The sequence below is a fragment of the Theropithecus gelada genome, chromosome 14, assembly GCF_003255815.1.
Source record: "Theropithecus gelada isolate Dixy chromosome 14, Tgel_1.0, whole genome shotgun sequence".
NCBI classification, from domain to species: Eukaryota; Metazoa; Chordata; class Mammalia; order Primates; family Cercopithecidae; genus Theropithecus; species Theropithecus gelada.
Genome location: NC_037682.1, coordinates 92,862,916 through 92,889,602, shown reverse-complemented (window position 1 = coordinate 92,889,602; position 26,687 = coordinate 92,862,916). Strand labels below are relative to the sequence as shown.

The window sequence follows — 26,687 nt, the reverse complement described above, 5'->3', positions numbered from 1 at the left end:
ACACAGAATGGTGGGTCTAGAAATCACCAGTGAGCTATAATCCCTTTCTATATAAAATATAATAAACTAGAAAAAAGATGGCTATTAAACTTGTATAGCTTATAGAGAACTGAGTTTAAAAAGCTGATTTCAGGCCAGGCATGGTGGCTCACCCTGTAATCCCGGCACTTTGGGAGGCCGAAACAGGTGGATCACCTGAGGTCAGGAGTTCGAGACCAGCCCGGCCAACGTCATGAAACTCTGTCTCTACTAAAACTAAAAAAATTATCCGGGTGTGGTGGTGTATGCCTGTAATTTCAGCTACTCGCTCAGGAGCCTGAGGCAGGAGAATCGCTTAAACCTGTCAGGTGGAGGTTGTAGTGAGCTGAGATTATGTCACTGCACTCCTACCTGGGCAATAGGGCAAACTCCATCTCAAAAACACCAAACACTAACAAAAAAATTGATTCCAGGTATGCTTTTAAACCAATAACACGTAGCTTATTTATAAATAACATTTGAATGTCCTCTTTTAGTCCATGTGTCAGACCTAGTTTTTCTTTAGAATAATGACAATGTAGGAATATTTATTTATTTATTTATTTATTTATTAATTATTTATTGAGACAGAGTGTTACTCTGTTGCCCAGGCTGGAGTGCAGTGGTGTGATCTTAGATCACTGAAACCTCCACCTCCCAGGTTCAAGCAATTCTCGTGCCTCAGCCTCTTGAGTAGCTTAGACTACAGGCACATGCCACCACGCCCAGCTAATTTTTGCATTTTTAGTAGAGACAAGGTTTCACCATATCGGTCAGGCTGGTCTCGAACTCCTGACCTCAAGCAATCCACCCGCCTTGGCCTCCCAAAATGCTGGGATTACAGGCATGAGCCACCACGCCAGCCAGAATATTTATTCTCAATAGCACATGAATATTGCATAGAAGTTTTATGACAAGCAGTATGATCTTGATATTAATTAAAACAATGTAAACTAATCTCAAATATATCATCATAAGGTAAGAATATTATTTCGTGAATCACTATCCCCTGTTCATATTTTCTATTGGATTTCTTACAATCTATAGGAGATAGACCCATCCCCAGGGCATTTGCTTTACTCTAATGCTTATTTGTTAAACTAATCTGGGCTAAAGCTAGAATAGACTACTAGATTTCTGCAACATGCAATAGCAATACAAACAAGAATTGGATTTTTAAAGAACAAAAACAGCAAAAACATTAAAGTGTTTTCATGTCTTTTTATGTTTATAGTTCCCGGGAGCTTTGGTTTACAACGTTTCTCCTCCAAATTAATTTGTCAATGCATAAACCTAAAGATTGACATACACACTCATGCTTCATTGATCCCATTTCTATTCTCGTTGTTCAAATGGATATTAAGTACAACTCCATGGATGAGACTCTGAGGCTAGAAATGAGGACGAGACCAAACTGACAGTACTATTTGGTTTGGCCAGACGCTCTAATAGGAAAAACAGAGCAGCCAGGAAAATATTTTGGAAGAAGGACAATTTTAACATCAGTTTTGACTGTGGTGTCATAAGAAAGGTATGCATGACAGAAGACTTATCAGGACATCATAGCTTCGGATAAGGTAGAGGGAAGAAAACACATTTCAGTTGAAAGATGGCTTCTACTTCTCTACCGTATTTTTACAGGAATTCATAAATTCTTGTCATTCCTTCTGCCACCTGTGAGCAAACATTTTTTTACAATCTCCTCTTTATACATCTGATGTCATCTTACAGAATGTTCTAGTTCACTGTTCCCAGACAGGATGGGCTATAAAAGAGACCTAGGGAAACAAGCGACCCCCATATCATCTTCCAAGAGGAATAAAGGCATACAGATGTGGAAGGATTATTCCAGGTGTGAGAAGAAACAACAGCACAGCAGATCAGCACAGTGTCTGAAGGACATGGGAAGACACAAGGAAGGAATATACAGAAAAACTGTCAGAATTAATGGGGTCTCTGACGGTTTGGTGTCAAGAAGAGCTGCAATTCAAAAATCCCAAGGGGCAGGCTCTAGGGAAGTAGTTTGCTAGCAAGAAGCGAAGCTTCAGAAACCATGGTGGGATTCTGGGGTGGGACTTAGTCAATGGGAAGGGGAACAGGATCTATAAGTAGTGGTCATCTTCCTAGAACAGGAAACGTTAGGCTGGCTAGTTGTCCATGAGCCCCAGATGAGCTTCAGAACATTCTCTAGGTCATAGAAAGTTTAATCAGATCTTAAAGTGTCTGCTATATAAGAGGATAATCCTAGGGGATTTAAGGATTAAGTGTTTGGTAAACAGAACTTGAACTTCAGTTTGTTATTCTAAATAAAAGGTAAAAGTTAAATCCCTGAGCCTGAGTGGTGGTCTTCAGTTCCCTCATCTCTCTAGCTGAAAGCTGGTGTTGCAAATGTGCCTACTGCCTAGTTTACAGGAGAGAGTCAATAGGTTCCAACTAAAGGAAGAGGTCCTGGAAGCCAGGCTGGGCCTGATAACTGTCCCCAACCTCTGCTCTGTCTCAGTTTTCCATTATCTTTAGGGGACAGCTGGTGGATTTCCATTAGAAAATGATTCGTGTGAAATACATTTTACAATGTTGTCTTCCTTTGCCTTCTCCTTATCATACCCACTAACATAGAAATAGAGTATTTTATTTTTATTATGAATGGATTTTTTAAAGGACTGACATAGGAAGAAAAGCATGGCTTAAATTAGATATCTGATTACTTATACATTTATTAACCCTATCCTCTGATCTCATGGGAATTGAAGAATGCAGACAACAGACCACCTGACTCTAGAGCAAACCTTTATTCATCATACATGCCACTTTGTCAAGATGCCTTTTTAGGCAATATTGGAACACATTACGGTATCACTTGAAAAAAATGCTAAAAAATGAAATAAGCTTATAAAGACCAGCCACCTGTTCTTTTCTGTAATGCAGTTTACATTAGGAAATCCATTACATTTTACACTGACTTAGGAAAATAAATGACTTCATAGGAAAGTCCAGCAGATCCGAGCCCTGTGAGGAAGGGGAGCACAGAACAAAGGGGAAAACAGAGCCTTCAGTTTTCCCTCTCTGTCTAAAGTTTTGCTAAATGGGTCATTTTACTGGTGAAGTGTACTCATTCATGTATAGATAATGTACAGCCCCTTTTTTTTAAATTTATTTAATTAATACATTTCATTTTTAGAGCAGTTTTAGGTTTGCCAAAAAATGAGTGGAAAGAATGAAGTTCCCTTATGCCCCCTCAGCTCACCTGTCCCCCACCACCTCTGTACTTCTCTCCCGCTAACAGCTTCCTTTCTTATTAGCATCTTGCATTTCTGTGGTACTTTTGTTATAGCCCATGCGGCAATGCTAATACATTAATATTAACTGAATCCATAGTATACATTAGAGCTCAGTTTTTGTGCTACCCATTCTATGGGTTTTGACAAATGTACAACGGTATTCTCATCCATCACTACACTATTGTACAGAAGAGTTTCACTGTCCTAAAAGTCGCCTGTACTCCATCTGTTCATCCCTTCCCTACTCCCCTTTTATTTTTATCAATCATAATTTTCAAGAAAAATTATATATTATTAAAAAAAAAGTGTACTTTTTTTCCATAGATTGTTTTCAGCCTACCATTTTTACAAAAAATCTGAAACTTACCGGTTCAACAAATTCAAACTTCTTTTTTTCTTGGACCTCTTGAATTTTAAAGACATATTCTAATGACGCTTCATAGAAGTTCTGATGTTCTCGGTCAATTTGTGTATCTGCCTAAAGAGAAAAATCAGAGGGTGATTACTGATGGTTCTACATAGAGAGAGACTCAATTCCTGCTCTGCTATCTTTATTACAAAGTAACTCCAACAAAAAGTTTAACACAGCACTTATTATAGTCTTTGCCTACAAGAGTATAGAGTGTGTGGGGCAGGAGATACACACACAGACATATAACACACACAGAATAAGTACACAATACCCATTGCAGTTAAAAAAAAAAAAATACAAGAAATGTAAATGAAAAATTATGGGATCATAGAAGGACAGATAAAATTCAAAATTATGGGACAAAATGGTGGTATTTGGAGTTGAATCTTAAGATGAACAATTGACTGAATTGTCAACAATATAAAAAAAAGCAGGGGCCATTTTCCTGAAAAAGTAAAGAGGCATGAAGAAATGGATTTGACTGCAGTGTGAACACATGGAGAAGAAGAGGGAGAAGTGAGGATAGCATCATACTGTAAAATATCTTGGATGCTGCATAGCAAATTAGGATTTTAATGGAGGGAGAAGCATCTAAGAATATTAAGCAGGAGAGCCACTTCATTAGGTAAGATCTTAGATAATGCTGGTAGCAGAGTCAAACAAATAAACAGACAAATAAAAATTCAATGGCTCTAACCTGATGAATCATGCTATGTCAATGCCATGCACATTCATTATATCTGATTGCAATAAGGTTCTATTGACAACATATAAGATAGTATTACTGAGGTGATTTCATTTTCTTTTAGACAATGCCTCTCTCTTCCCTCTTCTCTGCCTACTATCACCCTCAGATGCACTCTTTAAAAGTGACTTTGGCTTAGCAGAGAGACATGACTTACTTTTCTTGCCCACCTCTACCTTCCTTGTTGCCAGCTGGATGTTACAAAAGCCGATGGAAAGAAGGGGCTCTCTGGAGTACTAAGTATCCATTGACACCAATTTGGGGATAGAAAACTTGAAGCCATTTATAATGGTAGTTTGACAAACAAAATTAAAAAAAAAAAAAAAATTTTATTGGTAAGACTTCCAGTTAACAGAACCTATTAGTAATTAAGATTTGGAGGAGTAAAAAATTATACATGTACTTTTAACTGTGCAGGGAGTAGATGCCCCTAACCCCCACGTTGTTCAAGAATCAGCTGTAATTATATATACTTATTATGCATTTAATTAGGTGATTACAAAGAATCCAATATTACCAGCAACTCACTAGAGACGTTTAAAGTTGAGTATTCTAAATTTTTAAGCTAATAAATGTGAAGAATGTATAAATCAGGTAGGAGATTTGAACCCAAAACTTTTCAGCTCCCAGACATCATTTATGAAAGATAGAGGTGCAAACAAAAAGAACATCCGCATTCCACACAAATCATATTTCTTTTCTTCTTACCTTCGCTTATTGGAACACACTATATACATAAGAATTAATTAATTTAGTAATGAGGGATAGGTGTCAATAAATGTTTAACAACTGGCTCTCTGGGGAGAAAAGCCTGATTTGCAATATTTGTGGTTTCTGTGGTACAAATGACGCCAAAATGGCCAGTTTCAAAACACAAACTCAACATCACAGAATGTGGGAGCTGGAAAGAGATGCAGGAAAAGGACTCTCTGGAGCGTGTCTTAGCACACTACTGGGTGACAGGGATGCAAGAATAGGGGCACTATTCTATTCCACAAGTTATTTTGGAAATTTTATTTACTTTAAAAGATAATGTCAGGCTGGATAAGGTGGCTCACATCTGTAGTCCCAAAACTTTGAGAGGCCAAGGTGGGAGGACTGTTCGAGCCCAGGAGTTCAAGACCAGCCTGGGCAATATTGTAAGATGCTGTCTCTATTTTTTTTTTTTTTTTAAAGAAAAAATACCCAAAGGATTATAAATCATGCTGCTAGAAAGACACATGCACACGTATGTTTATTGCGGCACTATTCACAATAGCAAAGACTTGGAATCAACCCAAATGTCCATCAGTGACAGACTGGATTAAGAAAATGTGGCACATACACACAATGAAATACTATGCAGCCATAAAAAAGGATGAGTTCGTGCCCTTTGTAGGGACATGGATGCAGCTGGAAACCATCATTCTCAGCAAACTATCGCAAAAATGGAAAACCAAACACTGCATGTTCTCACTCAATGGTGGGAATTGGACAATGAGATCACTTGGACTCAGGAAGGGGAACATCACACACCGGGGCCTATTTTGGGGAGGGGGGAGGGAGGAAGGAAGGCATTGGGAATTATACCTGATGTAAATGATGAGTTGATGGGTGCTGACGAGTCGATGGGTGCAGCACACCAACATGGCACAAGTATATATAGGTAACAAACCTGCACGTTGTGCACATGTACCCTAGAACTTAAAATATAATAAAAAATAAAAAATAAAAAAAATCTAAAAATATATATATACACATATATATATGTAACATCATTGATTGTGTTGTGAGCACATGGGAACAAACTAGAATGTGGAGACCTTCAGAGTCTAAAATGTTTTTTTTTTCCTAGTCAACAGAACTATGCAGAAAAGATTTAGCACAGCAGGTCTAACTGCTGTTTCTTGAAAGGTTTGCTTACAAAGCTGGCCCCTGGCTGGTGTCTGGGAATGTTAGTTTAGGGAGGGTTCACATCACTCTAACAGCTAAGAGATGGCTTACTGCACCTAAACTGTTTGTACAAACAATATGGTTTATGCAAACACCTCCTTTCCCTCTGAGAGTTTGGAATTTGGGTACATGCCCGGGAGCGGGTGCTATGTGACCAGCCTCCAATAAACCTCTAGGCAACAAGTCTCTAATGAACTTCCTCGGTGGACAACATTTCACAGGCCACAGCTCCTTGCAGGGGGAATCGAGCATGCTCTGTGTGTCTCCATTGGGAGAGTACTCTTAGAAGGTTGCACCTGGTTTCCCCCAGAATTTGTCCCCTGTACCCTTTCTTTATTTACTTTCACTGTAATAGATCTCAGCCATGAGTATGACTATATGTGAGTCCTGTGAGTTCTCCAAGCAAATGACCAAAGCTGGGGTTGGTCTTGGGGACCCCAACACAAAAGTATTAAGTCATTTCTTCAGAAACTTATTTGCCATGTACAGTCTCATCCCACTCACCCCCCTCCAAAAAGGGGAATGGGAAGCAAAGAAAGGTTAAAAGAGAAATGACTCTTGTTGTTTGCTACTTATAGGGTGTTTTCATAGCCTCCAATGTGGACTACTGAAATTTGATAGACCAAAGCTGCTAAGAAACGTCATCCAGAGCATACAGTACTTAAGGAATATGACAGTTCAATTTCTTTACAGTATAAGATATAGAAAGACATTCTTTTACTTAGAATAGATCTCTTTAGTATGTAAGCTCATCATATGGTTCACTAGCAAACACTTGCTTATAAATCCACTAGCAACTGCTGCTATATATTTTGTACTGGATAAGTGGAGTAAGCCTAGGATTCATCAATTGAACTGAGATAATTTTAAAACTGAAAGGGAGCACTAGTAATAATTAGGCCAGAACAACAGGTGTAAACTGTTGTTTATCTGGCAAAAAAAGGGACCTTAAGAAACCAGATTAATTGCATAAGAAAACCATATGACTCTGCAGATAGCTTATTGTGAAGCTATCTCAATTCAAAAGAGAGGGAAAGGCGTCAGGTGATATTTGTTGAATCATTTCTTGATGCGAGCAAGCCCCCCAAAATCTGGCCATAAACTGGCCCCAAAACTGGCCATAAATAAAATCTCAGCAGCACTGTGACATGTCCATAATGGCCCTAATGCCCAAGCTGGAAGGTTGTGGGTTTACGGGAATGAGGGCAAGGAACACCTGGCCCGCCCAGGGCAGAAAACCGCTTAAAGGCATTCTTAAGTCACAAACTACAGCATGAGCGACTTACGCCTTAAGGGCATAAATGTTCCCGCTACAGTTAACTAGCCCAACCTATTCCTTTAATTCGGCCCATCCCTTTGTTTCCCATAAGGGATACTTTCAGTTAATCTAATATCTATAGAAACAATGCTAATGACTGGCTTGCTGTTAATAAATATGTGGGTAAATCTCCGTTTGGGGTTCTCCGCTCTGAAGGCTGTGAGACCCCTGATCTCCCACTTCACACCTCTATATTTCTGTGTGTGTGTCTATAATTCCTCTAGCGCCGCTGGGTTAGGGTCTCCCCAGCAGAGTTGGTCTCAGCAATTGCCCAAGGAGAAAAGATTTAAGTTTGACTTTGAAGAATGAGGAAGAGATAAAACGAGAAGAGTTTGAGTGACGTGATACAGTCAGGAAAAGAGACGTTATGCTTAGGTAGGACAAAATGTTTGTGACTAAAGGTTTTGTTTGGAGGAGACAGAAATGAGAGTTAAGGCAGAGAAATATAGAATGAGTGTAGCTTTCATCGTATAGGCAATACAAAAACTTGAGAAGGAGGCTGACGAGAAACAAGCAACATTCAAGATTAACATGAGGACAGTGCAGAATACATTAAGAGGTGGCCTGGGTACATGTGAATATAAAAAGATCTCTTATCTGATAATGGTGAAGGAGTCTGGTGCACCCCAGCAAGAAAGAGAAGCTGAATGATGTGAGTGTGAGAAGCAAGGAAGAAGCCACAGATAAATTTGATACAAAAAAATACTACTACTAGGCTGGGCATGGTAGTTCATGCCTATAATCCCAGCAATTTGGCAGCCTGAGGCAGGAGGATCACTTGAGGTCAGCAGTTTGAGACCAGCCTGGCCAACAGAGTGAAACCCTGTCTCCACTAAAACTACAAAACTTAGCTGGGCATGGTGGTACACACCTGTAGTCCCAGCTACTCGAGAGGCTGAGGCATGAGAATTGCTTGGACCCAAGAGGTAGAGGTTGCAATGAGACAAGATCATGCCTCTGCACTCCAGCCTGGGCAACAGAGTGAAACTTGTTCTCAAAAATAAATAAATAAATAAATAAATAAATAATGCTAGCATTAACAGATAATTGAGAAAATGACAGGTGGGAGCAAATTTGGTAAAAGATGGTGAGGTGCAAGATTTCGCACTTCACTAGGAATTGGTCAATCTAAAGTATTGGTAACCAGCCAGAGGACAGTGCAAAGACAGTCAGGCATGACAAAATCATGCCATGAGAGATGTTCATCTAGATGTTATAAACAATGTGAAAGTAGAAGAGGTTTCAGGGACAGAAACTGAAGGATAAGAATAGAGATATAAGAACTATGCCTAAGGACTTCGCTTCATTTAGGAGGTGCCTCAAGAGGAACCTACTGAAAGAGTAGTTAGTGATAGGTGGAAAAACCAAAATCTGGATGTCTAAAGGGAATCTATTTCCTCTTTACTTTTTTCCTAATTATAAATATAAAAATATTTGTTATTGTAAGCTGATTCATTATTTGTTACTATGACAGAGAAATGTGAAGATAGTAAGAATTGCAATTCCACTGTTAATATTTTGATGTGACACACACACACACACAAACTTCCTTTAAAACAAGCCTGGTATAATACTGTATGTTCTGGTTTACAATCTGCTTTTTTCCTATTTGTATGACTATTTCTCAATGTCTTTAAATGATTCTCCAAATCAAACTTTTAACATATCACACTCCATTTTTGGTCAAACTACATTTGTATATTTACCCCAATCATTCTTTCTGCCATTTCAGATATTTCTAAATTTCTGAACTTACGAATAATTCTTATATCAATATTTAAACAATATCTACACAATTTTTATGCTTATCTCTGATAATTTCTTTGGGGTAAATTCTTACCAAGAGAAATCGTCTCAACTACCTAGCATGTTTCAGGTTTGTTGAAATACAGTCAAATTTACCTTAAGAATGATTAAATCTTTTTATGTTCTCACTGGGAGAACAAAAGTGTGCCCAGTTTCCTATACCTTCACTAACAATAGATATTCTCTTTATCAAATTGAAAATGACATGTTGTTATTTGCATTTTCAAATACATGTGGCACTCAAACTAACCATATTTATTATAACTCATATTTCCTCCTTAGTCAATGCCTGTTTGCGTCCTTAGCCCATTTCTTTCCATTGAAGTGTTTACCTTTCTGACACTGATTGGCAAACTCTTCTTGTATATAAGAGATGATAACCCCATATCATACATTGTTTACATTCCCTAATGGTTTGACATTTAATTCGGTTTAATGTCTTTTGAAACAGATTACTTATTTTTATGCATTCAGGTCTTTCTACATTTCCTTTATGATACCTTCCTTTTATCTTTAGAAAAGAATTATTTATTTACATAACAAATATTACTTCTTTTCATCCACTATAAAGCCTATAATCTTGAAAAGTTTGCTTCTGATTCTCCAATTGTTTACTCCAATGGCCTAATTGATGGTCTTGGGATTTTGTTAATAAAAGATGACTCTTCAATTTAGTCCTGGAAACGGGCAGCCACTTCTTTTTCATCAACAAGATGATTAAGGAGCCAGCTGTGAAGGTAGGAAGGCAGAGAGGGCCTTTATGAGAACGAGTTAATAAGCTTGGGGCTGACAGAAGGACCAGAGCTGTTCTAGAAAGGAGCAGATGACTTTTAATACCATGTCACAGAATTAAATATGTTTATGGCAGCATCTCCCTACAACAAGTTTGATTCCTAGAGGGGCGAGGGCGAGGGGGATCCAAGCTACATTTTGCCTTGTCTACATTATATACCCCTGAGAAGCTACCTCAACACAATGTGTTAGTTGTGTTGTGTTCTAGGATGTATCTCCTGGAAAAGAAGTGTCTGTGAACTTGTGGAGTGAGGTGGGAGGAGGATGTTACTATGCTATTATCTTTTTCAGCCTCCACTTAAATATGAAATCAGAATGTATTTTCTGTTTTACCATAGCTTAAGTTGTTAAAGCAAGGCAAGTAATAAATATTGAGCAAAGTTGTCAGGAAAAATTGGGATGTATTCTCTAGAGCACTTTAAAATCAGGATAATGTTATCATTTCCTTAAGATGGTTTAAGCAGTATCTTCAAAGAATGATTTCTCATATTTATCAGGAACCTAAAATTCTTTAGGGTCTCTAAAGACCACGCTTAATTTTCCCTTAGTCAATTTGTGAAAAGGTGCCTGGCCATAGCCCTGGGCATGGTAGATGATGATGTACTGGTGATAATTAGATGAGTGTCTCTCTACATGACTACATCCACATTCATACCATAACCCCCTTCTCTCTTAGGTTTATTCTAGTGCAAGGTATTAAGACATTTGGTCTTAACATGATCATTTAAGACATTTGGTACATGTAAACACAGTATTAAATTACAACAAGCAGTACCAAATACAGTAAGGTTAAATATGTCCAAGAAATTTAAAATAGAAATCTAGTTTTTCTTAATGGCAGATTGTCTTCCATCAGTTTAGTATCAAAATCTTTCCACAAGCACACAATTATATATTAAATTATATTATTTTTAATAGTATGTGTTAATAACAGAAAGCATACTGATGAAGTCATATATTAATATTAAGCAAAACAAAACTTCCCAATGTTGAACATCTTTAAATAAAGAAATTTGATACTGTCGATGAGAACATATGCCTGTTGGAAAAAAAGGGAATCAGATGCCAACATCACACTCCTATTTCTTTTTGAGGCTGTAGGAACTTTGTAATACTCTTGAGTTGTCAAGCATGCCTTCTGGTTGAACTCAGAGGTAGGAGAAATAAGAAAAGGAATAAAGAGAGCTGAAGACCAGGTTGAACTTGAGAAGCAGTTCAGGAAGGGAGGAGGTTTTCCTAGCAGAAGGATCAGGAAAGAGGCTCTGGACTACAACATGTGAAGAGAGAGGAGGAAGAGACTAAAGAACACTGCATATGGTTCCTGATCACTTTTTAGACAACAGTGGTGAGCTGCGGGTCAGCTACCCAGCAACGCCCTACTAATGGTGTTCACTTCAGTGTCCACCAGGAGGCGGAGGAGAGATGAGGGCTGATTCACGTTTTTTTGTTTTTGTTCTCAAGGTGACAATGGCAAGGGAGTCTGGTTATTTATTTATTGGACATACTTTGACACTGAAATTGGAACTACATTATTCCTTAGTAAAAGAACTAGCCTTGATTTTATGAATTATAGTTAAAACACTACCAATGGGAAGAATAAAATATATTTCGGACAGAGGGAAGAAACAAACTGCTTAGATGTGTAGATGTGAGCAAAATATTTATTCATTTGTTCTTAAGGAAAATTGATATAAAATAATTGAGATTTAAAAACATGTAGCAGCTGGGCACGGTGGTTCATGTCTGTGATCCCAGCACTTTGGGAGGCCGAGGCAGGCAGATCACTTGAGGTCAGGAGTTCAAGACCAGCCTGACCAACATGGTGAAACCCTGTCTCTATTAAAAATACAAAAATTAGCTGGGCATTGTGGCACGTGCCTGTAATCTCAGCTACTCAGGAGGCTGCAGCACAAGAACTGCTTGAACCCGGGCGGCAGAGGTTGCAGTCAGCTGACAGCGCGCCACTGCACTCCAGCCTGGATGACACACCCAAACTCCATCTCAAAAATAAAATAAAATAAAACAAAATAAAATAAAATAAAATAAAATAAAATAAAACAAAACATGTAGCTGTGTGTCTATCTTTCTCCCCATGCTGAAGCAAAGCTTTAAAATCAATGTTACAGATATTTTAAATTTAATATGAAGGCCATAATATGAATTTAATAGGTCCTGTCCCTTTAAAAATGCTCAAAAAGAAGAAAAGGAAAAGTTCTTGTTTCAACCTTTCTCATTGTGGAAAGAAATATTAATCCTTCACTTGGAACAGTTATAATGTGTTTAAAGTATTGTCCATAGTAAGTTCTCAATTAATTTAGCTATTGCTATCATAATTATTTTATTAAATAGTAGCAGATTTTGAGATAGTTTTACCTTCAGAAATTTTGACTTTATATGACTTAATGCCTTTTCCATTATTTCAGTTGGAAAAGCTGGAAAAGCTTACCTCTTGTAAATGAGACTCCTTTTTCTTTGCAGACAAATTTAAATGCTTTTCAAGGATAGAATAATATTTTTCACTTTCTTTGTCAAACTTCTTCTTTCCATCCTAAAAGAGAGCAATAACAACAAAAAATATTTAATTCAGAGCATCCAGAAAACACTGATTTTCACCATTCCCATCAAAGTCCCATGTAATTATTTAATAAAGATAGTCAGTCCCAACTATGTGTAAAACCTTAATTTAGTAAAAATAGGAAGATGGAAGTGAAACGAGCCATTTCAGTATGTACTCTGCTCTCAAAAACGCTTTCCATCTTGTAGTGAGAAATACATGTATAAACAAACAAGGGAAGTCACATCTCCTTTGGAGCAAATGGAACTGTAGTATGGGTAGGGGCCAGGCTGGCTACAGCAAGTCCCACCAAGAGCACTATAATTGACTCTTAACAATATATTCTGATCCAGTAGGTCTGAGATGTGACCAAGAGAAAAATATCTTTCTTAGGCTTTTTTTTTATTCAGATGAGTCAATATATAATGTCTGGAGAACCACTCACATGGAATCTTTTCACAGAATCATATTATTTCTCAGCCACAGAAGACACCTGAAATATCAAATGACTAATTCTTGACATGGAGGAAAAGATTTTTAAATGTTGGTAGTTTCAAATAATTAAATAAGAAAATTCAAAGTCAAATAAATCGAAAGGATTAACAACCTCTGTACCATAAACTCTGAACATAACTCTAATAGCTGACCTTTGTTCCTGACATGTTGGAGTTTTGGGGAGCAACTGGGAGGGAGAATAGCGAGAAGGGAGTAACTTTACCCTTTATCCCATGGCATGCTTCCATAGAAATGCAAATTGAATGAAACATTGAAGGGAAGAGGACATACCTGGGCATATAATCTTCTACAACTATAAATATTGTATCCACCAGATATGTCTTTTCCATGTATAAGTCCATATAAAACAAATACTAAGTAACTACAATCATAAATTTCATTGGCCAAAGAAGTACTATTCTTTCTGTCCGGAGCTGCGTGGCCTGGCCATAGCGATTATAACTGACGACTGACGCCTGAGCTCTATACGCTTCCACTCTATGCCTCCTCCCTAGATTTACTTTCTTCCCTGTTCTGCTGTCTCATAGGCCAGTACAAAATGGCGCTCTTCCGGGTTCTTCATCACCCATTTTCCCGCGCCCGGGAAAACGATCAACTTACAGCGCAGGAGCCATCCCGCGCCCGGGAAAATTACCAACCCACGGCGCAGGTGCAACATGACGTCCTACCGAAGAAACCGAGACCTACCTGGCCACGCCCACCACAGGGCCACCATCATCGCCCTGGCCCAACCTCCGCCCCTGCCGGTCTATATAAGGCATTACACTGCCACCAATAAACGAGACTTGATCAGGATACTGTCTTGTCTCCATTTCTCGTGTCTCTTGTCCCCCCGAGTTCCCACTCCCTCTTCTAGGGCCTACATTGACGATCCCGCGGGACGGGACACTTTCCTTTTATTTCAGTGTCTCTGAAACTGCGACCTCTGGATCACCTAAATTGGTGTTTATAAGCATGTTCAGAATGCAGATTTTTCTCCTTCCAGAGATTCTGGAACTGATTTTTTTTTTAAACAAGTCCATTATGTGTTTGTAACACACAATGCTTTGCTTCATTACTTGCATAAATACCTAGAAGAGATTATTTAAAAATAATCAATGAATAGATGCACAGATGGGTGGATGGAGGAAGGGAAAAAAGGAGAGAGGGAAGTATTAGATTGGTGCAGAAGTAATTGCAGTTTTTGTCAAGTGTAGAAGTAATTATGGTTTTTGAACCTAACTGAACCTAATTAAAGAGAAGGAAAATCTTCCAGCTTAAGGGATTTTCCTGCTATTCTGAGGTTGTCAGATTCAGGTTTATCTATCTAGAAAATGCTATTTTGATCCATTGGCACTCTTAACTTTCTTCTCGGTTATACTTCCAAGCACCCATCATAATCTTTTTCCATGTGTGGAATTTTAGAACGTGAGCTGGTAAAATTGAGCTGAAAAGGAAGAGTAAGTAAGGTTCTGCTTTAAGAGTTCACATCACTTTTAGACCATGTAAGAAGTACTGAGATGTTTGTACATTAAAGTATTACCACCTATAAATGAGGGAAGGGAATAAATCAAACTATTCAAATAATTCTTATTACCTAAGGAGAAAATGTGGTCCTACTAAGATAAACACAACTGGACAATGAGTAGGATTCCACCACAAAAGGTGTGTTAAGAAACTCACATTACAAAACATGAAATAGCTGAACCAAAGGAAACGAGAGGCCCAAGGTTCAGGATAGAGAGGCTAGTCCTCTCCACTCACTGTTGGAGCAGATACCCTGGTGAATTTCCCATCTTTTGCTTGGTGGATGTTACTTTTTAATCTGGCACTTCATGCCCACAACTACCCTGCAACATACCTTTCTAAAGTTCTCTCTCACTAGCTCTTTTTCAGCTCCCTATCCATGATCCTTTTTTCTTTTCTCTCTCTAGGTCATTCCCTCCGACATAAATGCTCATTTCTTCCAATTTCCACACATTCAAATTATATCTACTTTTAGCATTCAGCTCAAATAAATGCCATTCATAATTCCCTTCTTTCAACTCTCTCTCTTTTGAATGTTCATGTAGTTATATACATATGGGTCTCTAATAGGGTTCATGTTCTACTTACAGCAGAGATTTTATGTATACACCCCCATCTACCTTAAAATGGAATACCTAATGAATACTCGATAAATATTTAATAAGTTAAATTCTTCTTCTTATAATAGTGGCCACCACAGACCCTCACAGACATTCTATTTGTTCAACAAACTGTTATCCATGGTACAAGGGACATATCTGTACAAACAGTCCTAACTCAAATCCACTAAGTGAGCAACCAGCTGGGTTATAGTATAGTACAGAAAACTGACTCCCTTTCATCTTAAAATAGATGCTTAAAATTTCTCACTTTTCACAGAAGAGGAGGAAACTGGTTTCAGGAGGAGAGTGCACAGCTGTGGTGACGACACTTGTATCTTTGTTTTCAGTTTGTGTAGGGTGACATTTTTGGAAATGTTAATTTGGGGCCAATACATCAGCATTTCTGGCAATACAAAAATCATTCTGAGAACCACTTCCTGGACTCTTATTCAAACCCTGCCCCTTCACACCACCAGGCCAGAAAAAAAGATCTCTAAGGTTCCAATGATGTAGATAACAAAAACACATTCAGTTTAAGCGTAAAATTAAAGAGCTGAGATAAAAGACTAGGCCACATGAAGGACAGCTATAATCTAGGGAAGCATCCTCTAGAAAACAAAAAGCACTTTACCTTGCAACTCAAATCTCCTCCAAAAGCCATGATTTACTGCTCATGTAAGCTAAGTCTTATTTGGACTTAGTAACGTAACCCCATATAGCTACCTCTTGTCTCTTGCGTTACTTGTTGTGGACATCAAACTAAGAATTTTCTCTGAGATCAGTGCTGCTAAAGGAAGGGGAAAAAAAACTCATGAATTGTTCCTAAATGCTGTTCATGATCACTGTTTTCTTACTGATATGGCATTATTTTAAAAAAAAGACTTCATACTGTAATGGGACGTTTTCTGTCAATCCACAGTAAGTGCATTTAAATTAAGTAATCATTTAAAATAAAGCCACAATAAAATAATAATCTTGATGGAAAAAAAGATGAAGAGTGAGGTAGAAGGGGGTGTTCTAGAAGAGAAATGATAAACGATAAAAGATAAAAGATAAAAGATAAAGCGTAGTACTGTTTTTAGTATCACGGTTGCTGCCATTCCTTACTATATGTCTATGCAGATAAAGATGGAGAGACAGAGAAAGGAGACACAGAGACAGAAGGCAACTACTGACTAAATAAAATATATCCTCAAAAATGGTGAATTAGTTCTCAGACCCAATTCTAGCTGGTGAAAAGTAAGCTACATTTGGGGCTGCAATCAGCTGGCTTTCTAATCTACACTGCATTTATTTTGGGCATAGTGCTCACATTATTACTTACTACATGGTCAGGCCACATGTCCATTTTATACACTCAAATGAGGAATGGAAGGAAACTACTGTAGCACAAACTCCAAGTGTCAACTTTACTCTTAAAATTGTGGTTTGTATTAATTTTTAAAATGTCAAATATTTATAAGACTTTAGGCATATCACAAAGATAAAAATATATTAATACACCCTCTTATAACCAACTGATCTTTGAAAAAGCTGACAAAAATACATAATGGGGAAAGGACACCCTATTCAATAAATGATGCTGGAAAATTGGACAGCCGTATGCAGAAGGGTGAAACTGGACCCCAATCTCTTCTCTCACCATGGGTTAAAGACTTCATGGTAAGATCTGAAACTATAAAAATCCTAGAAGGCCGGGTGCCTGTGGCTTACGTCTGTAATCCCAGCACTTTGGGAGGCCAAGGCTGGTGGATCACCTGAGGTCAGGACTTCGAGACCAGCCTGGCTGACATGGCAAAACCCCGTCTCTACTAAAAATACAAAAATTAACTGGGCATGGTGACGGGCACTTGTAATCCCACCTATTTGGGAGGCTGAGGCAGGAGAATGGCTTGAACCCTGGAGGGGGAAGTTGCAGTGAGCCAAGATCACACCACTGCACTCCAGCCTGGGCAATAAAAGTGAAACTCTGAAATTCCGTTAAAAAAAAAAAAAAAAAAAAAAATCTTAGAAAAAAAACTAGGAAAAACTCTAGCTTATGGAAAGAATTTATGACTAAAACCTCAAAAGCAAATGCAACAAAAACAAAACAAGACAAATAGAACTTAATCAAACTAAAAAGTTCTGAACAGCAAAAGAGATAATCAACAAGTAAAGAGACTACCTACAGAATGGGAGAAAGAATTTGCAAACAATCCACCCAACAAAGGGCTAATATCCATAACCTACAAGAAATTCAATCAACCCCACAAGAAAAAGACAAATAACCCTATTAAAAACTAGGCAGAGGACATGAATAGACATTTCTCAAAAGAAGACACACAAGCAGCTAACATGAAAAAATGCTCAATGTCACTAATCATCAGAGAAATGCAAATTAAAACCACAATGAGATACCATCTCACATCAGTCAGAATGGTTGGTCAGAAAACCACAGATGCTGGCGAGGCTGCAGAGAAAAGGGCATGATTACACACTGCTGGTGGAAATATAAATTATTTCTATGGAAAACAGTATGGAGGTTTTGCAAAGAGCTAAGAATCGAGCTACCATTGTACCTAGCAATCTCAGTATTGGGTGGGGTTACCCAAAGGGAAAGAAATCATTAGATCAAACAGTTACCTACACTCATATTACAGCAGCAATCACAATAGCAAACTCATGGAATCAACCTAAATGCCCATCGATGGATAACTGGATTTTTTAAATGTGATATATATACACCATGGAATACTTAAACTACTCAGACATAAAGAAGAATGAAACATGTCTCTTGCAGCAACATGGATGGAACCGGGGTCCATTATCCTAAGAAAAATGACTCAGCAATAGCCAAAAACTGTATGTTCTAATTTATAAGTGAAATTTAAAAAATGGGTACACATGAATATACAGAGTGGGATAATAGACACTGGAGACTCCAAACAGTGGGAGGCGGGTGAAGGATGAAATATTACCTGTTGGGTACAGTGAACACTATTCAGGTGATGGGTACACTAAAAGCCCAGAATACACACTATTGTTTTAAAAGATGCCAATCCAATGTCTTCCACTGACCATAAGCAGGTACCAAAGATGAAGAACAAACTTTACCATACTTAATCATAAGTAAAAATAAATTATGAAAATGTTATCTAACCACATTTTTCTATAAAAGACTACTAGAAAGCTTTGTTTAAATACTTTAATTAGCAACCTTCATTTTAATGTTACTATAAGTTTTAAAAAATAAGTGAATATTTCTACGTTTCTTTGTAGTAAAAGAAAACATCATTAATATTGATTCATGACATTTTCAAGTCTCAATATTATTAATTGCCACATAGGATATTGTGAAATTTCCCAAGCAACTATTTATGTTATCATGTTAGTATGGCCATTAAATAAATAAGCACTATTTTGAGAAATCCTTCAACTTAAGTAATAATAAAAACCAATAGCTGTTTGTATTCCAAAAACATGAGGAATTCGTATAAATTATAATGGTGTTAGGCTCTGAAAATACATAAGAGGATTAGAGGTAGCTCCAACTACCACCCCTAATTAGACTTCTTCTTCCTCTGATGGTGGGATGTACTCCTTGCCTAGAGTGGCAGCCCACAGCAGCATCACCACCTCTGACTCCCAAAAGGGCCAGTTGCTAGCACAGTCCACCCCATGTTATCTAGGCATTACCTGGGGCCCAAGGGATCTTGGCATCCAGAAGCTCAATTTGGTGAGAATATTGGTGTGGCTTGCACAGCAATGTCTCTCCTCTGGGTGATTCCACCCAACAACTCTTAATCTCTCCAACCCATTCTCCACCAACTCCCCCATCCACAATCTGCTGAAATCCAGACATCCCAATATGGCTTCTTTCCAGAGGGTTGTACCATTATAATTCACCGTATCTCTTGCTTTCCCAGTTACATCATTGCCACCACCACCAGGTGATCAAACTCTTAGGAACCAAAGGATTCACATTTGCATTTACAAGGAACTCCTACAAACTGGACAGAAAGAAGCAAGCAGATAATGCATGTCAAGGATATGAAGGGATAATACACAAAAGAGGAAACCCAAAGTGTAACACACATATGAAGAGTTGTTCAAACTCATTCATTATTGGAGACAAGCAAATTAAACCCATGAGATATTACATTTTATCAATTGGATGCTATATGAGTTAGAAAGTTGAATGATGCCATGTGCTGAGAGCATGTGGAGACACAGGAACCCTTATGTACTACTAATGGTATTGTAGAGGGGTGAAGCCCTTTTACACGGAAACATTGCACTACTAAGGGACATGTATGTGTGTCCTAAGAACCAACTTCTGGGTGTATCTCTCAATGAGATGCTAACAGAAATGTGCATAGCAAACACAAATGAGGATATTCATTAAGGTGTTATCTGTGGGAACAGAAAAGGAGCTGGGGTATTTGTTAGAGGGTACATAAAATGTTTTAGATGTGTGCCATGGAGTGCTACATGGAAGTTAGAGAGAAATATTAAATGTTGATGGATCTCAAAACCCAGTTCTGGGTAGAAAAATTTAAAACAAATAGATACATCAAACAACATAATTTCTAGAAGTTAAATGTAAATAAGGAAGAGGGCTATTAAAATCAGAAAATATAGTTTTAAAACATGAAGAATATCAGAAACCCATCTGACTAATAGAACTGCTGAATGAGAGATGAGAATTGCCAAAAAAAAATTTCAGGAAAATTTCCAGAATGAATTTGTTTTAAAGTTTCCGTACTAAAATGGCCCAATGTGTACACTGTGCAATGAATGAGAAAATAAACAAAAGGCATATCATCATAAAAGGTTTAAAAAAGATCGATAAAATGAAAACCTAAAAGCAACCCATATGAAAATGGAGCTTACAGAAAAATCATCTGAAATCACAACAATAATGGATCTTCAACAGCATAAAAGAAGCATTAAATCAAAATCCATAGCCTTCAAATTTCTGAGAACTAATTCATTCAAACCTAGCTTTCTATTTCTAGTTAAATTATCATTCCAGGTTGAGGGTAGAATAAAAATATTTACAAATGTGTAAGGCCTCAAAAATTCTACTGCTTCTGTACCATTTCTCAGGAGAATACTGAGGGGTGTGCTTTGCTCACATGAGGGAATAAATTAAGGAAGTTAGGCACAAGATCTGAAAAAACAAGAGTTTTTTCAGTTTAGAGTCACAGGAAACTCCCAAAATAATGGTAATATGATCTTCCAGAAAATTAGATGGACAAGTAAGGCTTTGAACTTTAAAGCAACCAGCTAAGATGAGAGTTATAGGAGAGATGTCTCTAAACAAATGGAATGGAGAAGGTATTACGTGATATGTCTAAACATATTAAGACTATCGCCCTGGTCAGAGTGCAGTGGCAACATCTTGGCTAACTGCAGCTTCCGCTTCGGAAGTCAAACAATTCCTGCGCCTCAGCCTCCTGAGTAGCTGGGACCACAGGCATGCACCACCATGCCCAGCTAATTTTGGTATCTTTAGTAGAGACAGGGTTTTGCTACATTGGCCAGGCTGGTCTCAAATTCGTGGGCTCAAGTGAACCACCTGCCTCGAACTCCCTAAGTGGTAGGATTACAGGTGTGAGCCACTGCATCCGGCCCAAGGTTTGTTGTGTAATTACATCCTTGTACTTGGAAACAGAAAATTAAGCAAAATTTGAAAGTAAGGCAATTATTGACACCAAGAAAAAAAAACTTATGCAAAAAAAGTAATCATAGAATCTGATACGGTTCACCTATGAACCATAATTTATTGTTATGTGAACAATGACCATTGATCTTTTTAAAAATGTAATCAAATGATATATATTTGGAAGGTAGCAGGAAGGGAAATATGTTTGAAGTAGTAGTGGTTGTGGTACTGTAAGGATGCTAAATATTCATCTTCCATAGGTGGAAGTTAATTATTAAAGATATACACAGTTTTCAACAACCTAATCATATGTGAAGGCATACAAATTATAAATTAAGCCAGCTCTCTGCTCTATCTCTATTCCAAAGTTCTGATACCTGAAGGCAAATACTTGTGAATTTTTAAGCTACTGATTCACATTTATCTTCACTTTTCTAAATAATATATTCATTTTCCTTTTTCAATTTTAGGCATTGTTCAATTCTTCAATAATTGAATTCTGTTTTAAAAATGAGAAGAAAAGGATAAAAAATGGAGATGGGATAGCAAGAGAGGAGGAGAAACACGAAAGTTGAAAAATTGGTAAGAATGAACAAAAATTAGAATGGAGAGAAGAGAAAGTTTCCTAAGGGTATGCTGACATCTGGCTCACAAGTAGATTTTTATTAATTCATTCATTAACTTGAGCTTTTAGTAAATACCCATTTTGTGACTGGTACTGATGCTCAGTGCTGACCAAGACCAGGAGAACAATTAACAGTGGTTGTAAAGTAGTTTGCATACCAGAACTCCACATACAAATTCTACAAGGTAAGAATAATAAATCCTCATTTTATGAGCATGAAAACATTATCAAAGAAGAGAGAAGTAATCTGACCAAGGTCATAGAGCTTATGACAGGCACGGCAGATAATCAAAATTAAATCTGTCTGGTTCCCAGTTCCATGTTCCTTGCAAAGTAAAATGCAATCTAAGGAAGCAACAGATTAAAACCACAGCACTTCATTTCCTCCAAAAAAAAAAAAAAAAAAAAAAAGGTGGAGAGGTGAGGTGGGAGATGAAGGAGAAAAAGGACAAAGGAAAGAAGAGAGGGAAGAAAGAAAGAAAAGTGAACAAAGAAAGAGATTAAGGAAAGAGGGGATGAGAGGCCGGGCATGGTGGCTCATGCCTATAACCCCAGCATTTTGGGAGGCTGAGGCGAGTGGATCATCTGAGGTCAGGAGTTTGAGACCAGCCTGGTCAACATGGCAAAACCCCATCTCTACTAAAAATACAAAAATTAGCTGGGTGTGGTGGCAGGCACCTGTAATTCCAGCTACTTGGGAGGCTGAGACAGGAGAATCGCTTGAATCTGGGAGGCAGAGATTGCAGTGAGCAGAGATCACATTACCGTACTTCAGCCTGGGTGAGAAAGCAAGACTCCATTTCAAAAAAAAAAAAAAAAAAACCAGAAACCCCGAGGGGGGGATTTTAGAGGGGGGAGAAACCGGCCCCCCACCCTCCACCCGGGGCAACAGAGCGAGACTCCGTCTCAAAAAAAAAAAAAAAAAAAAAAAAATGAGAGAGGAAAAGTAGGAAGTAGAAGGGGTGTTGGGTATTTGTAATGCTGCTTTAAACCTTGTGAGAGAAAGAGAATGATGTTGAGAGCATATGATAGCATCTGCGATGATTAATACTGAGTGTCAACTTGATTAGATTGAAGGATACAAAGTATTAATCCTGCGTCTGTCTGTGTAAGTGTTGCCAAAAGAGATGAACATTTGAGTCAGTGGGCTGGGGAAGGCAGATCCACCCTTAAACTGGTGGGCACAGTCTAATCAGCTTCCAGTGAATATAAAGCAGGCAGAAAAAATGTGAAAAGGAGAGACAACATCTTTCTCAGCCTACATCTTTCTCCCATGCTGGATGCCTCCTGCCCTCAAACATCAGACTCCAAGTTCTTCAGTTTTGAGACTCAGGCTGACTATCCTTGCTCCTTAGATTGCAGAGAGCCTATTGTGGGACTTTGTGATCATGTAAGTTAACACTTAATAAACTTCCCTTTACATATACATATATTCTGCCCCTCTAAGAGAACGCTGACTAATACAGCATCCAATTGTCAATCTCCTCTTGTAGCTATGGGAAGACAAGGAAGACTGGAATTAGTAGGCAGACAGTGTGTGGAGTGGCTACAAGCTGATGGCTCTGACATCAAGTTAGGAATCAAACTAGGGTTACATAACTCTGCATACCAGACAAGATATGTGGAAAATCACCCTGGGTGAATTTGAAGATTTCCTAATTAAAGTTACTGAAGCTTTTTTCCATGCCAAGCATTTGGATTTCTCTGCTCTTCTAGGATGACAAAGAACTTGGATGAACAAATAAATACGAACTGATAAATTACTAGGCAAAACAAAGACTACTTAGACCACTTATAACAAGTACTGGATCTGACTAAAACTAACAGATGTATTTTTTTTTCTTATTCCTAAAAACAATAGCAGTAGAAATTAAACTTTTATATTATATTACATATAATACTGCTTTAGTTCAAATTTCCAAGAAAACATTGCCTGAGGCAAAGCTTGCCTGCTAAAGCTTGGGGTGTGTGTGTGTGTGTGTGTGTGCGCGTGCGTGCACGCACACATCTTGGACAGCAAGACTGAGGAATAGAGATGTGAGACAAGGAAGGAAGGTAAATGCAAGTGGTCTCAGCTGAGCTGGCCACAGCAGCATGAGGAGCCAGCCAGCTACTCTACCTCTGTGGCACATCTCCATTCATGCTGTCCAAAACCAACACACCTTGGGGCTGTTCACTGGGCAAGCAAGCAAGAAGCAAGTTTATCTGCCAGTTCCTTCTCATAATTGATCAAAATTTACCACATGGAACAAGAACTCTCCTGCTTTTCAGTGTCACCTGGCCCACTAGCAGTCATGGGAGACGCCAGAGCCCAGAGGTGACAGTACAGTACTCCATCCGCGGTCTAGACGTGATGGGAGGAGCCAATGTGCCCTGAAGCCTCTGCACCATACATGCTGCGGTTCCTACTGCAGCAGGAGTCTGCACTGGAGCCAGGCCTTCAGCATGTGAAAGGGATAAGATGTGATACTCCTAGTTCAGGGTGTTCTACTGAGCAAGACCAAAGAGCCCTGAAAGATATAAACTGGGCTCAATACCAATATAAATAGTCCTAAGATGTATATGAAAGTTAACATCTTTATTGAGTGTGTTATCTCTATGATTTTATGACAAGAAAAACAAAACATTTTCAAGAGCTTTGCAGGCTCATTCACAATCTTATTCTCTTGATCCAATTTTATATATTTTCCTATCAATAAGGATTTCTGGAAGATTATGCTTAAACTGACTCCCATCTTAAAGAGTGGAAAAACGAGGTTCATGGAAATTAATTATAGGCCACTCAGTCAGCAAGAGGATGGAATCTAGACTAAAACACAACACCTTTCTCAAAATCAGCATTAAACAGCACAACTGCTTAGTTTTAACATTTAAAAGAAAAATGACTGCCCCATTCTTCAAAGGGTTAAAGTGTTTTGGTCAACGTTACAGAATTAGCCACATGAGCCAATTCCAGGAACTGCCTTTGACTGAATATCTGCTTATGGAATCCCCTTTTCTGCTAGTTTTATTAAAAAAGAAAAAAGAGGGTCTGTTCCAAGATGGCCAAATAGGAAGAGCTCTGGTCTGCAGCTCCCAGAGGGATCGATGCAGAAGACAGGTGATTTCTGCATTTCCAACAGAGGTACCTGGTTCATCTCATTGGGACTGGTCGGACAGTGGGTGCAGCCCACAGAGAGTGAGCCGAAGCAGGGTGGGGCATTGCCTCACCCAGGAAGTGCAAGGGGTCGGGGGATTTCCCTTTCCTAGCCAAGGGAAGTCATGACAGACTGTATCTGGAAAAATGGGACACTTCCGCCCAAATACTGTGCTTTTCCCAAGGTTTTAGCAACCAGCAGAAAAAGAGATTCTCTACCGTGCCTGGCTCGGCAGGTCCCACGCCCGTGGAGCCTTGCACACTGCTAGCACAGCCCTCTGAGATCAAACTGTGGGGCGGCAGCCCGGTTGGGGAAGGGGCATCCACCATAGCTGAGACTTGTGTAGGTAAACAAAGTGGCCACGAAGCTCAAACTGCAGATCAGCAAGACCTACTGCCTCTATAGATTCCACATCTGTGGGCAGGGCATAGCTGAACAAAAGGCAGGAGACAACTTCTGCAGACTTCAATGTCCCTGTCTGACAATGGTGAAGAAAGCCGTGGTTCTCCCAGCGTGGCGTTTGAGCTCTGAGAACAGACAGGCTGCTTCCCTCAAGTGGGTTTCTGACTCCCGTGTAGCCTAATTGGGAGACAACTCCCAGTAGGGGCTGACAGACACCTCATATAGGCAGGTGCCCCTCTGGTACAAAGCTTCCAGAGGAAGGATCAGGCAGCAATATTTACTGTTCTGGAATATTTGCTATTCTGCTGCCTCCGCTGGTGATACCCAGACAAACAGGGTCTGGAGTGGACCTCCAGCAAACTCCAACAGACCTGCAGCTGAGGGACCTGGCTGTTAGAAGGAAAACTAACGAACGGAAAGGAATAGCATCAACATCAACAAAAAGTACATCTACACCAAAACCCCATGTGTAGGTCACCAACATCAAAGACCAGAGGTAGATAAAACCACAAAGATGGGAAAAACCAGAGCGGAAAAGCTGAAAATTCTAAACACCAGACTGCCTCTTCTCCTCCAAAGGATCGCAGTTCCTCACCAGTAATGGAACAAAGCTGGACGGAGAATGACTTTGACGAGTAGACAGAAGTAGACTTCAGAAGATCAGTAATAACAAACTTCTCCGAGCTAAAGGAGCATGTTCTAACCCATCACAAGGAAGCTAAAAACTTTGAAAAAGCGTTAGACAAATGGCTAACTAGAATAAACAGTGTAGAGAAGACCTTAAATGACCTGATGGAGCTGAAAACCATGGCACAAGAACTTCGTGACGCATACACAAGCTTCAATAGCCAATTCCATCAAGTGGAAGAAAGCGCATCAGTGATTGAAGATCAAATTAATGAAACAAAGAGAGAAGACAAGTTTAGGGAAAAAAGAGCAAAAAGAAACGAACAAAGTCTCCAAGAAATATGGTACTATGTGAAAAGACCAAACCTACGTTTGATTGGCATACTGAAAGTGATGGGAAGAATGGAACCAAGTTGGAAAACACTCTTCAGGATATTATCCAGCAAAATTTCCCCAACCTAGAGAGGCAGGCCAACATTCACATTCAGGAAATACAGAGAATACCACAAAGATATTCCTCAAGAAGAGCAACCCCAAGACACATAATTGTCAGATTCAACAAGATTGAAATGAAGGAAAAAATGTTAAGGGCAGCCAGAGAGAAAGGTCGGGTTACCAGAAAAGGAAAGCCCATCAGACTAACAGTGGATTTCTCGGCAGAAACTCTACAAGCCAGAAGAGAGTGGGGGCCAATACTCAACATTCTTAAAGGAAAAGAATTTTCAACCCAGTATTTCATATCCAGCCAAACTAAGCTTCATAAGTGGAGG

General features: G+C 38.8%; 1 protein-coding gene across 1 annotated transcript in view; it reads right to left on the bottom strand.

The window, feature by feature from the left end:
- ARHGAP42 (Rho GTPase activating protein 42) overlaps window positions 1-26,687 on the bottom strand; it is a 309,795-nt gene that overhangs the window by 72,288 nt on the left and 210,820 nt on the right. The window contains exons 5-6 of the mRNA XM_025358156.1: window positions 12,748-12,849; window positions 3,664-3,774 (exon numbers count right to left, since the gene is read on the bottom strand). Coding sequence (XP_025213941.1) covers window positions 3,664-3,774; window positions 12,748-12,849 — 213 coding nt within the window. The remainder of the gene's footprint in view (window positions 1-3,663; window positions 3,775-12,747; window positions 12,850-26,687) is intronic.